The sequence below is a fragment of the Lytechinus variegatus genome, chromosome 10, assembly GCF_018143015.1.
Source record: "Lytechinus variegatus isolate NC3 chromosome 10, Lvar_3.0, whole genome shotgun sequence".
Lineage (NCBI taxonomy): Eukaryota > Metazoa > Echinodermata > Echinoidea > Temnopleuroida > Toxopneustidae > Lytechinus > Lytechinus variegatus.
The window spans coordinates 7,468,983-7,482,756 of record NC_054749.1 but is presented as its reverse complement, the minus strand read 5'-3'; the positions used below and the strand labels follow the sequence as shown (position 1 = coordinate 7,482,756).

The window sequence follows — 13,774 nt, the reverse complement described above, 5'->3', positions numbered from 1 at the left end:
ATAGAGACACTCGATATCTAATTAAATTCACGAAGACAGAACTGTACACTGAAAACACTCTGGTGTTGATTTAACACCAGCCCAGAATCTACATTATATATGTCCACACCAGAGAAGTGTTAAACAACACCAGTTGGGTATTGGTCTAACACCAGATGGGTGTTTATACAACACCTATTAGTTTCAAAACAGCATCGGTCTGATTCCAAACTGGTGTTGTTTCAATATTTCTCTGGTGTGGACATATATAGATTCGGGGCTGGTGTTAAGTCAACACCAGAGTCTTTGCAGTGTACTAAAACTGTGATCTCTTTGGTGAATAATATTTTTCTTGATTGGAGACATCGATATAATTATTTTTTTATTATAATCATAATAACCTATTAATAATAATAATAATAATGGTGGCTACTTATATAGCGCACAGGTCCACCTTTCGGTGCTCATGGCGCTTTAAAAAGGCACTGCTATTATTATTACCCCGGCTAAGCTAGGCAACCTATTAAGGTACACACAGCTTTTTGAGGAATTACTTCCTGCCGGTACCCATTTACATCACCTGGGTCGAGTGCAGCACACCGTGGATGAATTTCTTGCTGAAGGAAATTACGCCATGGCTGGGATTTGAACCCACGACCCTCTGTTTCAAAGTCCGGAGACTAATCCACTGGGCCACAACACTCCACGTTGTGGCCCATTCAGTTTGTTCAGTTTGTTTGAACACAGACCCCAAAATAAACATTGGCATCAAATCTTATGCACAAATATATGCACATTCTAAATACTGGGTATTCTTCCTCTATTCAAAGATGTCGCCCAGATGTCGCACCTGTTTTTAGACCACCTGAAGCAATTTATTCCAAACCTTCAAAACTTTCTCCTGACAATGAGGTACATTTGAATCATAATGTAATTTGTTTGTACGTGTTTTTTTTAGGGGGGTATCAAGATGCTCAATACTCTACTGTAAATTGTGTTGTCATATTTTTTATAATTCACAATGGATATTTGTTTTCAATACAATACAAGGTCATCTCCATCTGTCTATTCAAACAAGCAATTATTCTAAACTGCTGATTGCCTAGAAATCAAACTGTAAGAATGCAACCAGAGATAATACCTGTAAAAATTTATGTGTGAGGACTGAAACCAGTTGGGGCCGCGAGAGAACCACAAACTAGAGTGTAAAAGTAAAAACCAAAGGTGCTGTAATAACATCGATAGGTGAAGTAACACCAACAATTTAACACCTTAATAAAATGACTGGTGTTGTCCAGTATCGACGCCATAGGATTTGCGGAGAGTGTCTATCTCACCGTTTCTTGGATACATGTCACAAGTGCCTCCAAAGGGAACGAGGTTCGTGTAGAAGGAGACCTCGACGAATCCCTGTAACATCCCCGGTTCTTCCACGTACACTCTAACGTAGTAGAACTTGCCACTCTCCAAGACATCGCTCTTTATCTGTAGTCCGCTTTTGGTCAACTCTGAAACATGACAATTGCCAGAAGACACAGATCAAGAGGCACGGTAGGGGTAAGTATTTCAATATCTTAATCAAGGGCTGCTCCAGGACTTCAAGACTTGATAGGGAAAGGAGACAAACCCTCCCCCACCTCCCATTTATCTCAATTTTGAACGAACGATATGCATAATACTTGTGCCCGATTTAGCAGAGAGGATGGAAATGCATCCCATTTTAAGTTAAGACCATTTTGGGGAGAGGGGGCAGGGAGTACCCATTTAAGAGTGATGTCACCTTCATTTTTATCTCAGTCACATTTTCCATAATTATGGTCATAACTAAATTCATGCCTCAGTAACACTAACGAAACTGTCTCCAGACCGGTCGAAACTAGCAAAAAACAAAAGGTCTGTGCCTGCAGACTAGGTTCCTGTGGTCTTACCACTTGCTGCTTTTGCTTCAAGATCTACCAGCTCTCTCTCTTCTTCCCCAGTCGTCATCTCCCAGAGATATGTTGCATTCTGTGTGGCACAGTTCTCACAATGAGCCTGGTACGACACTGGCGAAGTCGGGTTAACCTTCAATAAACAGTTGGTAATGCAGCTGCAGAAGAAAGTCAATGAAATTGCACAAGTTTACCTCTCAATGAAGCGAATGAAATTTTGCATTGAGGGCAACTTTCATGGTAAAGGGGCTAAGCAGCCAATCACAATCAAGCTTTCCATAGCAGTTACAATAATGGCAAAGTTCCCCTTACTGTAAGTCTTTAGGAAGTCTTCATGAAACTGGTCCCAGATTAAGGAAGGGAAGGAAGGCATACACTATTACGAATATTACCTTAAGAATACCATCTGACCAAAACAGACGAGTGTGGGTTTTTCGTTTTAATAATAGGATTAAGTCACCGTTCATTTATACAGTCATCCTCATTGATGACTTTGCCATCTCAATCTAAATAAACCCTTTTTTCACTTTTTTAAAATGAAAATCTCCCTCTTATCATATTAGCCGTGTCAAATTCCATCCTTTTTTTTGCAAATTTCTCAGCAATTACTCAATTTTTCCTGAATACTTTGGCACATATTTTTTTAGCAATACTAACAGACACTTGGGTGGTCATTTTATTGGATTCAGTTTAAACTCAATTTTAAATCCTTAAATCTTTAATTAAAAAAAAATATTTCTTACTCAATTCTAGCCAAGACTGGTGTTCCTGGAACAGTTTGTATGGCCTGTTCATAGGATCCAAATCTACCGTCAGCATGAATGGCATCCACCATGATAATGTACTTTGTATCCAGCGCAAGACGTTCTGCTTCAATAGTAAAGAGCGGTTGCACTTTTCCGGGAATCGTCTGTTCTGTGGTTTGCTCGCAAATTCCGTTGGGTACTGTAGGAGTGGGCGTCGTGTCATGATTGCTCTTACAACTCCATGTGAAGTTCCATTGACGCAGGTCTTGATCCTCAAGGATTTGGTCAGGATCTCGTGACCCTGATGCATTGAAGTGAATATCCTGTAAGCCATTGACAGACCTGGCACTACCACCGGCAATGGTGACAATAAGGGGTGATGGGTCAATGCGCATATATGCAAAATCAGTCCCAGATAAATCAGGTGTTGTATCAGTTACTGTAACAGTCATGGTGAGATTGTACAGCCCCACTTCAAATGTAAGAGGTTCAATGTCGACATATGACCCATCTTTATCATCTAGGTCGGTAAAATTTGCATTCTCTTCATACGGGTCTATCATCATTGTCGACCACTGAAAAATTGGCGGTTGTTCAAGGCCGAAACACCAAAGCCGCACAGTGGACGTCAAACGGAACTTGTCTGAACGTAGATATATTTTAGGCTGTTCTCTGGAACTTCCGGATCCACTTATAGTCACAACCGGTGGGACAAGACATCCAACAATGGTTATAATTTTTGACAAACTGGCAGTAGAGGCATCCGCGTCCATGTTATTTGTAATGATAACGGTTAAATTAAATTCTCCTGGCGTGTTGAACTCAACATGAGTTAGCACTTGTCCATCTGTTGACCATGCAACACCCGGTTCACCGCTGCTATAAGCAGCATTGTAGCAGTTTGGGGGACCAGAAAAGTATAAAGTTTCATTGCAGAACACCCAGAGGATACAAAGAGGAGAGGTGAGACCTTCTCCCAATAGCGTGATGTTGAGTTTACTGTAAGTCTTCAGCCTTCGAGTTTCATTTCCCGAAGCATCTTCCACGACAATGTCCTCAAATGTAAACGGCGACACAATGTGGAGAAAAGTCACCAGATTATCAGTGTACAGCGGATGTTTTGCTTCCACAGTTACGGCAAAAACACCTGTTGATTCAAATTCATGAATAAATTCATCTTCAGAACTTGCTGGTTGATCTGAACTATATTTCCATACATATTGTGTGTCATTATATAAAGGGACAGGTGTAAATTTAAGTTGATTGTTTTTGTAAAACCAGGTTTCATTCTGACCACCTCCATACTCCCCATCTCTGTCACCACCAAAATATCTGATAGAAACGTCCAAATCACGTTTTTTGGCTACCGTCACTGATGCTGTGAGAACACCATTCCACAAGCCATAAGATATAGTCACATTGGTTTGGTAAAATCCTTCATCTGTGTACTTTTTGGTTTTAGATATTGTCCGATCGAGCATGATCCTGTTTTCATGTGAGTAGTTCCCATCCCCAAAGTCCCAATAGAAGTCAGCATAGCCAAAAGGAATGTCTTCATATTCCTTCACTGACAATTCGTACCAAACCGTACTTTCGGAAAGCCAATGAAACGAATTCAGCGCGTTTAGTTCAAATACATCTGATATTGGCTTCCTCACACTGACCGCCGTTGTAAGGTTCAATGATCCTAGGACATTGAAGCAATGCAATGTGGCTAGATAATTCTTTAATGCCGGATGATAAGACCAACTTTTTTGATGTGGAAAAGAAGATATAGAATCTTCATTTATGACGATAGGGTCGGTACCATCACCTCCATCAATGATGCATGTCATCCCTGAAGGATGGGGTACCTCTGGCAAAAGTCCAATAACAAATATACATGAATCTCTTATAATAAGTTGGGTATATGTGTTGAAGGTTAATCCCTGAACCGGATACAGGATTTGTATGGCCGTGCAGTTTGGCCTTGCACTGGGTGACAGAGCATTGTACACACTCACACATACTTCATACTCATTAGGAGTGTTGTATGTGTGATTAAACGTAACAGATGTAGCTGATGATAGATGGCGGTCATCGTGGCTACCATCACCCCATGTAATATTTATCAGTATTTCAGTTCCACTGGCAGGCAAGACTGTAAATTCCAGAACATCCCCTACCAGCAATGCTTCTGCAGACAATGTCATGGTGACCTCTCCTAATCTTTCCACCGCCCCAACCTGCATCTGCTTGGTGGCAGCACTCACTCTATTAGAAATAACTGCAGTGACGATGTACGTTCCACTAACATTGTAGATGGCCCCGGTAAATGTCAGATGGTTCTCAAGCTTCATTGAAAGACTGCAGGTACACTGCTGGGAAAAAAGGAATGTAATATACGTATCTTGGGGGATGCTTTGCCCTGAATCTAGAGTCAAGGTGAAGTTGATTTGTTGCTCCACGGTCACATCAATAGCATCAGGGGAGGCACTCAATGCAAATAAGTGAGAGGCTGGTATACGATCCTGGACATATATTGTGGCATTATCACTCGAACACGCAATATCAGACGTTTGTGGATTCCTGACTGTAGCAGTAACGTTATACATTCCAACCATACTGAAAGAATGATTGACCGATATCCTTCCTGGGATTTCAGAATTTACGGTAACAGTACCTGAATCATCATCAAAGTCTAGCTCGATCGTAAGGGAATTGCCACCTTCAACAAGGATAACTGTTTCATCATCCTCCCCTACGACCTGTGCATCAGGAGCGTAGATAGAGCAGCTTTGCACCGTTTTACCAACCACGATATATTTTTCTACAGTTTGGTTACTGACAGCATTCGAACATGTTGCTAATACTTTCACAGGTTCAAGAAACTCTTGGGAGTACGAGAAGCTTTCAGAATACTCGAATCCACTATTCAGTATTACATCACTTAGCTCAAAACTCGCCCCATCGCCTGTCAGTATGGTACATGTCACATCATTGATAACAGTGGCTCCTGCAGTGAGTCTATAATCAACAGTTTCGCTCGTAGCGACAGAAAGTGGAGTTACAGACAGTTGTAACCCAATGACAGACTGGATTATGTCAACAGCTTCAGTTTGCAACTCAGATCCAAAGACGTTAGATGCAGTGACCCTAATATTCTTTGTACCTGCTGTTGCATAGCTTCTAATCCATGTGTAGTCGTTGATCAGAGGGTGTTGAGAAACAGGATCACCTTCGTCGAAATCCACATCAACAGTTACATTACTCCCACCACTTATCTGAACTGTAACATGTAGAGGCTGGTTTGTACCAAGGGGACCTGATACTGTGACTAATGTTCCAGATACTGCATCCCCAACAGTTACATTCAAGGAAAGAACAATGTCTTCTTCAACCTTGTTCGAAATGATAACATCCATGGGGAATGTTCCAAACTTAGTTGGTGTCCAGGAAGTTTCAAATTGGGTGGATGGTGATGGCACAAAGTCTTCTTCCAGTCCATTCAGAATGAAAATTGCCCTTTCAGGCAACTCCTCTCCACCTGTTCTGGTAACCCGAACAGTGATGTCTGACAGAGTAGATGTTGTACCGACCTGTTGAATACTGAACTGCTCGGATGTTAATCCATCGAGGCTGCTCCATACTGTGACTGATGCAGAGTCTTGTATCCCACCACAGTCAACAGTGGCAGTGAAGTCACCGGGCTGGGTGTATTGATGCTGATACTGTGTACCATGTTCAGCATCGGATTGAGTTAACGTATCAGTGCCATCACCAAAGGTCCATGAGCATGTGAGTGCTGATGTTTCAGAATATATGACATACGTGAAGTTCAGAATAGTGTTTACCAGACCATTGATATCATCGAGAGCAATAAAATCTGTACTCCTTCGGTGCCTAACAAGAGGACTATCTGTTTCTTCATTAACGGAACTTCTCCTGTATCTCGCATGCGGATGGAGTGGTGTTTCAAGAGGCCGGATGTCAGATAGGGAATTGGAAGGAGAGGCATCGTCAGCTATTGGATAAGGCAATTGAGTGACCAAACTCGATGTTAAGTAAACACTCAATTCTGCCTCAGACCCACACGGCAGAGAAGAGTAACTGGGACACACCTCTCCGCACATCAGTGTATGGTCTAGAGTAGTAATGTCATCAGCACATCGACACTGGTTCTCTCCAATCAAGGCATACAGTGATGCGAACTTGTTATAGCATGACCTGCGACACGAAATAACAGCGCTGTCTTCTGCAGATAACGGCAACGTTTCTCTGAATAGGTCGAGCAATGCTAATTTAGTCATTGGGAGGCAACCCAAGTAGTAGCTGTATGTCGTATCTGCATATATGATGAAATGACAAAAAATACAGTCACTAATCAAAGGGCAACAAATCTGTACCTGCACCAATCTCAGTAACTTTAATGAAAACAACTCATGATATGAGGTTGAAACCAATATTTTATTGTATTTATATATCATTTAAATCCAAGACAGAATCAGCCCTTGCCGATTGTTTTCCTCATGCAATTCAACAAAATAGACACATAGGTCTTGGCATGTTTTTAAGCATACTTATTAAGAGGAAATCTATAAAAAAAAAGGAGAATAGAGGTAATTAACTTTAAATAAAATAAAAATTAAAAAATCAAATAAATAATTTACTCTCTTCATGTTCCTGAAGACAACAAGAACACACTTGTTGAAACATAGAGTTTGGGTGGTCTTTTCCAGACCAACACATGCCAACAAAAAATATGTGCATCGTGAAACTCCTACACTCATCATTATCTCTCCACCAAAAACAGGTACAATGGTTCTCTAGTGGTTGATCCTATAGGGGTAAATGAGTTTCACAAATGATTGATGGCATCAACATACAATCCATCCTGTACAAAATATGAGTGATAAATAGCTATGTTGTGTGATATGAGAGCCAGGTGCAGTATTTGTTTGGGGGAAGGGGGGGTGGGGACTAGTCAGCACCTCACCTTCATTCAGAAAATCCAAGAGAGATCCCGAAGGTCTAAGAAACTCTACAAACTGAAATTTGTCTGGCGGGATGGTGATGATACCGTCTCCATATTCAGTCTGGGCTTTATCCAATATTTTACGAGAAAAGCCTTTGACAATGAACCCAGCACAGATGTCATCCACATAGACATCTAGACCAATGCTACGTTTCCAAGTCAGAACCACAAGAATGGGATGATCAGCATTAAGCCGGGAGGTGAAATGTAAGTCCCAAGCCAGATCGGATGTCTTCACTCGCACCTAAATATAGGGAATCATTCAGTGCGACAAGATGAGCAATTGAGCCTTTCAAAGGTGAATTTAATACAAGCCCACTCTTAGCTTTAAATGCTATGCAGTGGTGAAATGAGCTCAAAAAATTCTAAGGTGCCATGCAGACGCAGCATGGTGCGCAGAATTTTTAATAACCTACAAGCGAGAAATTTCTGTTCCTTTTCGTAAAAAATAAATTATTTTCTGAGAGATTTTTAAATAATATTCCGAAAATGTACCATTTTACCTTTCCTTTTTGTCTCCTTTTCTCTTTTTTTCCTTGGTCTTTTTATAAGTCGACTTGTCATGATAAAGTATCTAACAATGTCAGCATGGAAACACCTTGGGGGTGTTTCACAAAGATTTAAGTATGACTTAAAGTCACTCTTAAATGCTTACATGTAAATGATATACAACGCGCAATCTTATTAACATGCAGTAGTGCGTGTCATCTTGGCATGGTCTCACCAATATGCAATCCTGCCTTTTTTCATGACGAACATCTTGCTTTGAAGAGCAGTATACCCCAGTTTCCCTTATCATCAATTCTCTTCTCCCAGTACTACAAACCCTATTGCCCTCAAGCATGAAATTTAAGTATAGAAACACCTGTTTCTTGACCTCGGTCCATAGATAACACACCCCAGCATCAACGGTCACAGCAGGGGTCCACACACAATGGATTGCAATGTGTGTAGTTCTGGTGAGTGCATGGAGTTCCATGTATACACGCATTGATAGAAACTTTTTTCTTCCTTTCTTTCTTTCTCTCTCTCTCTCTTCCTTCCTTCCTTTCTTTCTTTCGTTAAGACTGTATCATTGCGCGAGTGAACGGCATGCATCCCATATTTTCTTGCTGGACGGACAGAAACTATATGGGATGCATTGCGGTCCTTGCATGCTAAGCATATCGTAATTTTTATTCGCTTACTTTCCTTATTTCTTCGTTCAAAATTGAAAATGGACTAGTATTGGATGTCTGAATATGCCTTTGAAAACGTGATTAATATCGAATACAATAATTTCATTCCGAAGATCATCTACAGGCAGACAAGTCTTACATAATAGCACAGCTGTTGTTTATCATTTCGTCCTTGGCTCAATGCTCGTTTAGCTGGCCCGTGGTGGTGAAATTGAGACAAGGGGATTACCTGGCCAAGATGGGTTTATCGGGGTTGGAAATGTTGTTGAAATTTTGCAAACGAAAAGTGGGGTTTACGACCGCAGTTTGCAGTCCGAAGTGCGTCGAGAATCAAACGGGACATTTTCGTAATGTACAACGCACGCAACCAGGCTTTTATGCACCTCTATGTCATGCTAAATCTTTGTGAAACACCCCCTGGTATAGAAATCTAATTTTGATAGCGAATTAACGGTTGGAAGTCATCCTAAAGTGTGTATCATACACCAGGGGCCAATGACATAAAGATTAGCAATTGATCATACGCTTGACTTTCACCATTGATTGTACATTGTAGTCAATGGAATCGATCGTAGAAAAATATTCTACGATCATTGCTAAGTTTTGTGTTACAGGCCCAAGAATGCATTTTCTTTCAGGGCAACAAAATAATTCAGGTTTGCTTTAAATCTTATTTCATTGCATGCTTTTTCCTGGTGTTTGTTGGCTATAACACAGGAAAAAACATGAGGGAACACACCCTAACAGACGGGCATTTTTTAGCAACTTTGGCAGATATCATCCATTCATATCATTTTGAAAAATTATGTGAACATTTTATGTTAAGTACTACTTATCTTCAGGTGAATTTCTGAAGAAAGTTCATAGAATGTACCTTAAAAATTCCTATCTGTTGCTTCGGGTCAATCTCTTCAAGACGCAACGACACAGGCATTTCCCAGTAGCTTTCATAGACTGAGGGATTGAGCGCTGGCATGAAATCGATAATATCGCCACTGTCTAAGGCCTTGACTTTGTCCAGTGTAATGTTGAAGCTGGCTGTAAATCCATTCTGACAATGATCAAGGTCATCAATACAAGCTATTACTCCTCCATGGCGAAATTGCGCTAGGTTAGGTAATGAAAGGTCATCTTCTGTCGACCACGGCCACTTGAAGACATCACCAGCATCTATTATTGAAATAAAAGGACAAATGCATTTTTGAAATCATGGGGAAGTTAATATGAGTAACACTGGAGTATAATGACTGGTGTATGTACAGTGTACACCGATTAACGCCAATTTTGCTGTTTTGTACTTTTAAAATAATGATAAATCCTTGTCCATCTCACGGATAGTGATAACATTCCAGCGGTTGCACTCCTTATGATTATTCTGTAAGCACAGACCCATATTTGACACTTTAACCAATCATACCATATCTACAGTGAATAGTAGATGCCAAACTCTGTCTGCATTTGGCAGCCACAGTACATATTCAATCCAGTCTCTCTACTTCAGACTTAGCATTGTGCACGTACTATGCGTATTTTAAAAACCTAGGGTCTGTGCCCGCAGACTACCCTATAATTGGTCTGCGGTCTGCGACCAGACATTGGAATAAAAGGTTGTAATATCTGATGAGGAAATTTGAACAGAGATCAATATACTGTCCTGAATTCTGAGTAGATACATGATTACCTATAAACTTGACACTTAGGGGGTTTTGTATTTTTGCTTGCGGGTCTTAAAGGTATTTTTAACTTTGTGAGCAGCTGATTAAAAAAAATCTCAAACCAAGATGAAACATGTGTACAAGTGCATGTATTAGAAATTATAAACCCTAAAAACAATCATTATTGAGAATGAAAAGCTAAAACTACAAGGCAAACCCCGATTTTGTAAATGGGCGTCTTATAGATGCCTAAATAGTACACATAAGCTGTGTATGGGATGAAATTAAGATGGTGTTTCCGGTCACTTTATTTTTCAATTTTTGAAGCACTAAATAATTATTTTCGAACACAATTTTTTCTGGGCTTCATTTGTGTAAAATATCACAGACACAGGCGACAAGTGTGACCTTCTATAGCTCAGATTTTTTAAAGGTCAAACCAATGTTAACCAATCATTTTAAGGTAAAAAAATGAACTTTATTAATTATCATAGTGGCATGAAAACAATGGTATGATCGGCTATGATTCTGAGTGGTTCAGCCTTCACACCAAAATAGTGGCTTGAGATTTATCAGAACTCAGTTATAAAAGATATTTTAAACCCTGATCGGGCTGTAGAAAACCAATCGTAATGCCAATGCTTTTATCGCAAAACAGAGTCTGTATATAAACGAGGCATTAGGTGCGTCTTGATGGTAAAGAAAGACGTGCATCGGGGGGGGGGGCATTAATTCAACCAAAAAAGTTGTGGGGGTGTGCCCCTGGCGAGACAAAAAATTGTTAAAAGGAGGGTCCTCGGAACTACAAATGTTTGTGAAAACGGGGGTCCTTGGAATGGATCGCCAGCGTGTGAGTGCGTATGCATCCCTATGGAACGGGTATGCATGTATGATGCAGCTAGCCCGGCGGCATGGCCGCCGGGTGCGCTCGCACAGAGGCGCTGGTCGGACAGTGCTCTGCAGCCGCTTTTCACCAAAACTGCAGCTCATTGTAGCGGAACAATGCGACTGGAACGGCGTAACGAATAAATATGCGAAGCTCTGGAGCCGATTTCTTTCTTCTTTTTTTCTCGATAAGAAAATGCTATGCTTTGGCTTGGAACGGAAATTTGAGTGTAAAAATTGGGGTCCCCTCCGCGGCACCTACTCACTATGCATTATATACTGAGTGCCCCCCCCCAGGCGTGCATCAGAGGAAGACAAGGACCACCACTGGGGGGCTACAGAAGGTCACTCAACTCTGTAGGATGGTTGTCTGCTGCGCTGAACGAGCTAGGCCTAAACCAAAAGGTGTCGTTCCACGATGGCAAAAATGGATTATTAAAGAGTAGATGGATGGGTTGGGACACCACAGGTGCCCACAAGCACGATGGGGGAACATCAACTACAAGGGTACTCCAGGAAACGGTCGTGCAACATTTCAGATGAGAACTGCAGGAGCCGGGATTGCATATAGGAGTAATTACATAGTGATGGTGAGTCACAAGTATCAAGGGCTATCATCATCAGATGGTTGGGGTCCATGGGGACATCTATAGTAAATGGCGAGTTGTTGAAAGGGAGCTGATATTATACAATGTCTACTTAGCTGGTTGTACGCAAGCAAATGAGAGACTGAATGTCAAACATTTGTACCATTGCACACAAGACGTACCATCCAAAATGTACCATTGCATGGCTTTAGGAGGTGACGTCACAATACGATTTAATTCATTGCGCTCAATAAAATGAAGGTGCAATACGCGTAAAAGCCTACTGGCTAAATGTGCAATGCTGCCCAAGGTCATGCGCTTGTTGGATTTTGCTTTTCGCTTTCAATTTTTTTACTCTTTTTTCATAGATTACTGCAGGGAAAACCCTTGTTTTTTCATATTTTCGCTAAAATTCCAAGGCATTGTACAACACAAATAGTGAATATCCTTATTCATGCAATGGTGTGAGATTTCACGAGGTGAAAGATGCTCTATTCAACGAGGCGTTAGCCGAGTTGAATATAGCGTCTCTTTCTTTCACCGCCTATGCCTATTCACTATTTGTATATTGGCAGGTGGATGGTGGTCTGGGGAGGCATATCAACAACTATGCGAGATGTTATGGCAAGTTCCCCTAAGTCTGCGCAGTCCCCCTTGTCTGCGCACAAGCGTATCTGCGCGATTCTAGTAAAAGAAGATACGCAACGAATACAGAATTTACACATGCAAGGTAGATAGACAGATCATTTTAAAAAATCCAATTCAAAATGATGGAAAAATAATGAATTTGGGGCATTTCATGTAACGGCCTCAAAATGCGGCCTTTTTCATCAAAATCCCTGAATCGTGTGCAAAGTCAATGGGTGCGCAGACATGGGGTATGATGGGGGGACCTAAAGCCACACACTTTGTTTTCAAACGAGAAAAACGATACCAATTTTAATATTTCAACAATTATCTTTCACTTATTTGTGGCAAACATTCTAAAGATCCTTAACCAAGAAGAAAATATCGCAAAACTCACTATATACGAAAATCCCGCCGTGTTTTCCGAACACCTCTTGATTTCGCCAACCGATGTAGAAGGGGTTCTAATGCTACACACTCGATTTATCATGCCAATAGGTATTTCTGTGCCTCAATTTCTAAAATCTATTCACATTATTTCAGGATAAAATGAAATTAAAGTGAATATAACTCAAAATTTTGAAACAGTTGTTAGTTTTCTCTGCATTTAGAGATTTACTGCAGCCTCTGTAGCAAAAATTGAATAGGAATCGTTCGTCACTCTGCAGTCACAGTTCCAAACACAGAGTGCGCATTTGCCATAAAAACTGCGTGCGCGATGAGTGCGTAGCTTTAGGACCCGCGCAGCTTTAGGACCCCCTACCATACAATTTTTTTTTCAATCAAGAAATGACTGCCTGAGGTTCTTTCCATGGAAATCCTTTATGTCTTTCAAATTTGTACGAGATATTTGGTACACTTACTCATAATATATAAGGAACATTGTTATCTGAAAGATTTTGTGAAATGAAGAGAAATTTATGTTAAATCTTAACTCAAAATGTTCGGTGCGCAGACATCTAGGTAGTTGATGGATCAATCTACATCTGTAGATGGTTGGCAGTCGAGGAGGGCATACATCTGTGGGAGGTGGTAGGTGAGTGGGTACGTCTCCAACATCTTTCCATTCCTTTTCATTCTTTCATTTGTTTTTGCTCACCTTTTAGGTATTTGTCTATTTCTACAGATTTTTTTAGTGACTACTTAATATACACTGTTTTCATTTATTCAGT

At 40.7% G+C, this 13,774-nt stretch overlaps 1 protein-coding gene across 1 annotated transcript in view; it reads right to left on the bottom strand.

Annotated features, from left to right (window-relative positions):
* Positions 1-13,774, bottom strand: part of LOC121422914 — a 73,729-nt gene that overhangs the window by 44,715 nt on the left and 15,240 nt on the right. The window contains exons 2-6 of the mRNA XM_041618156.1: positions 9,723-10,018; positions 7,632-7,914; positions 2,654-6,980; positions 1,908-2,068; positions 1,317-1,487 (exon numbers count right to left, since the gene is read on the bottom strand). Coding sequence (XP_041474090.1) covers positions 1,317-1,487; positions 1,908-2,068; positions 2,654-6,980; positions 7,632-7,914; positions 9,723-10,018 — 5,238 coding nt within the window. The remainder of the gene's footprint in view (positions 1-1,316; positions 1,488-1,907; positions 2,069-2,653; positions 6,981-7,631; positions 7,915-9,722; positions 10,019-13,774) is intronic.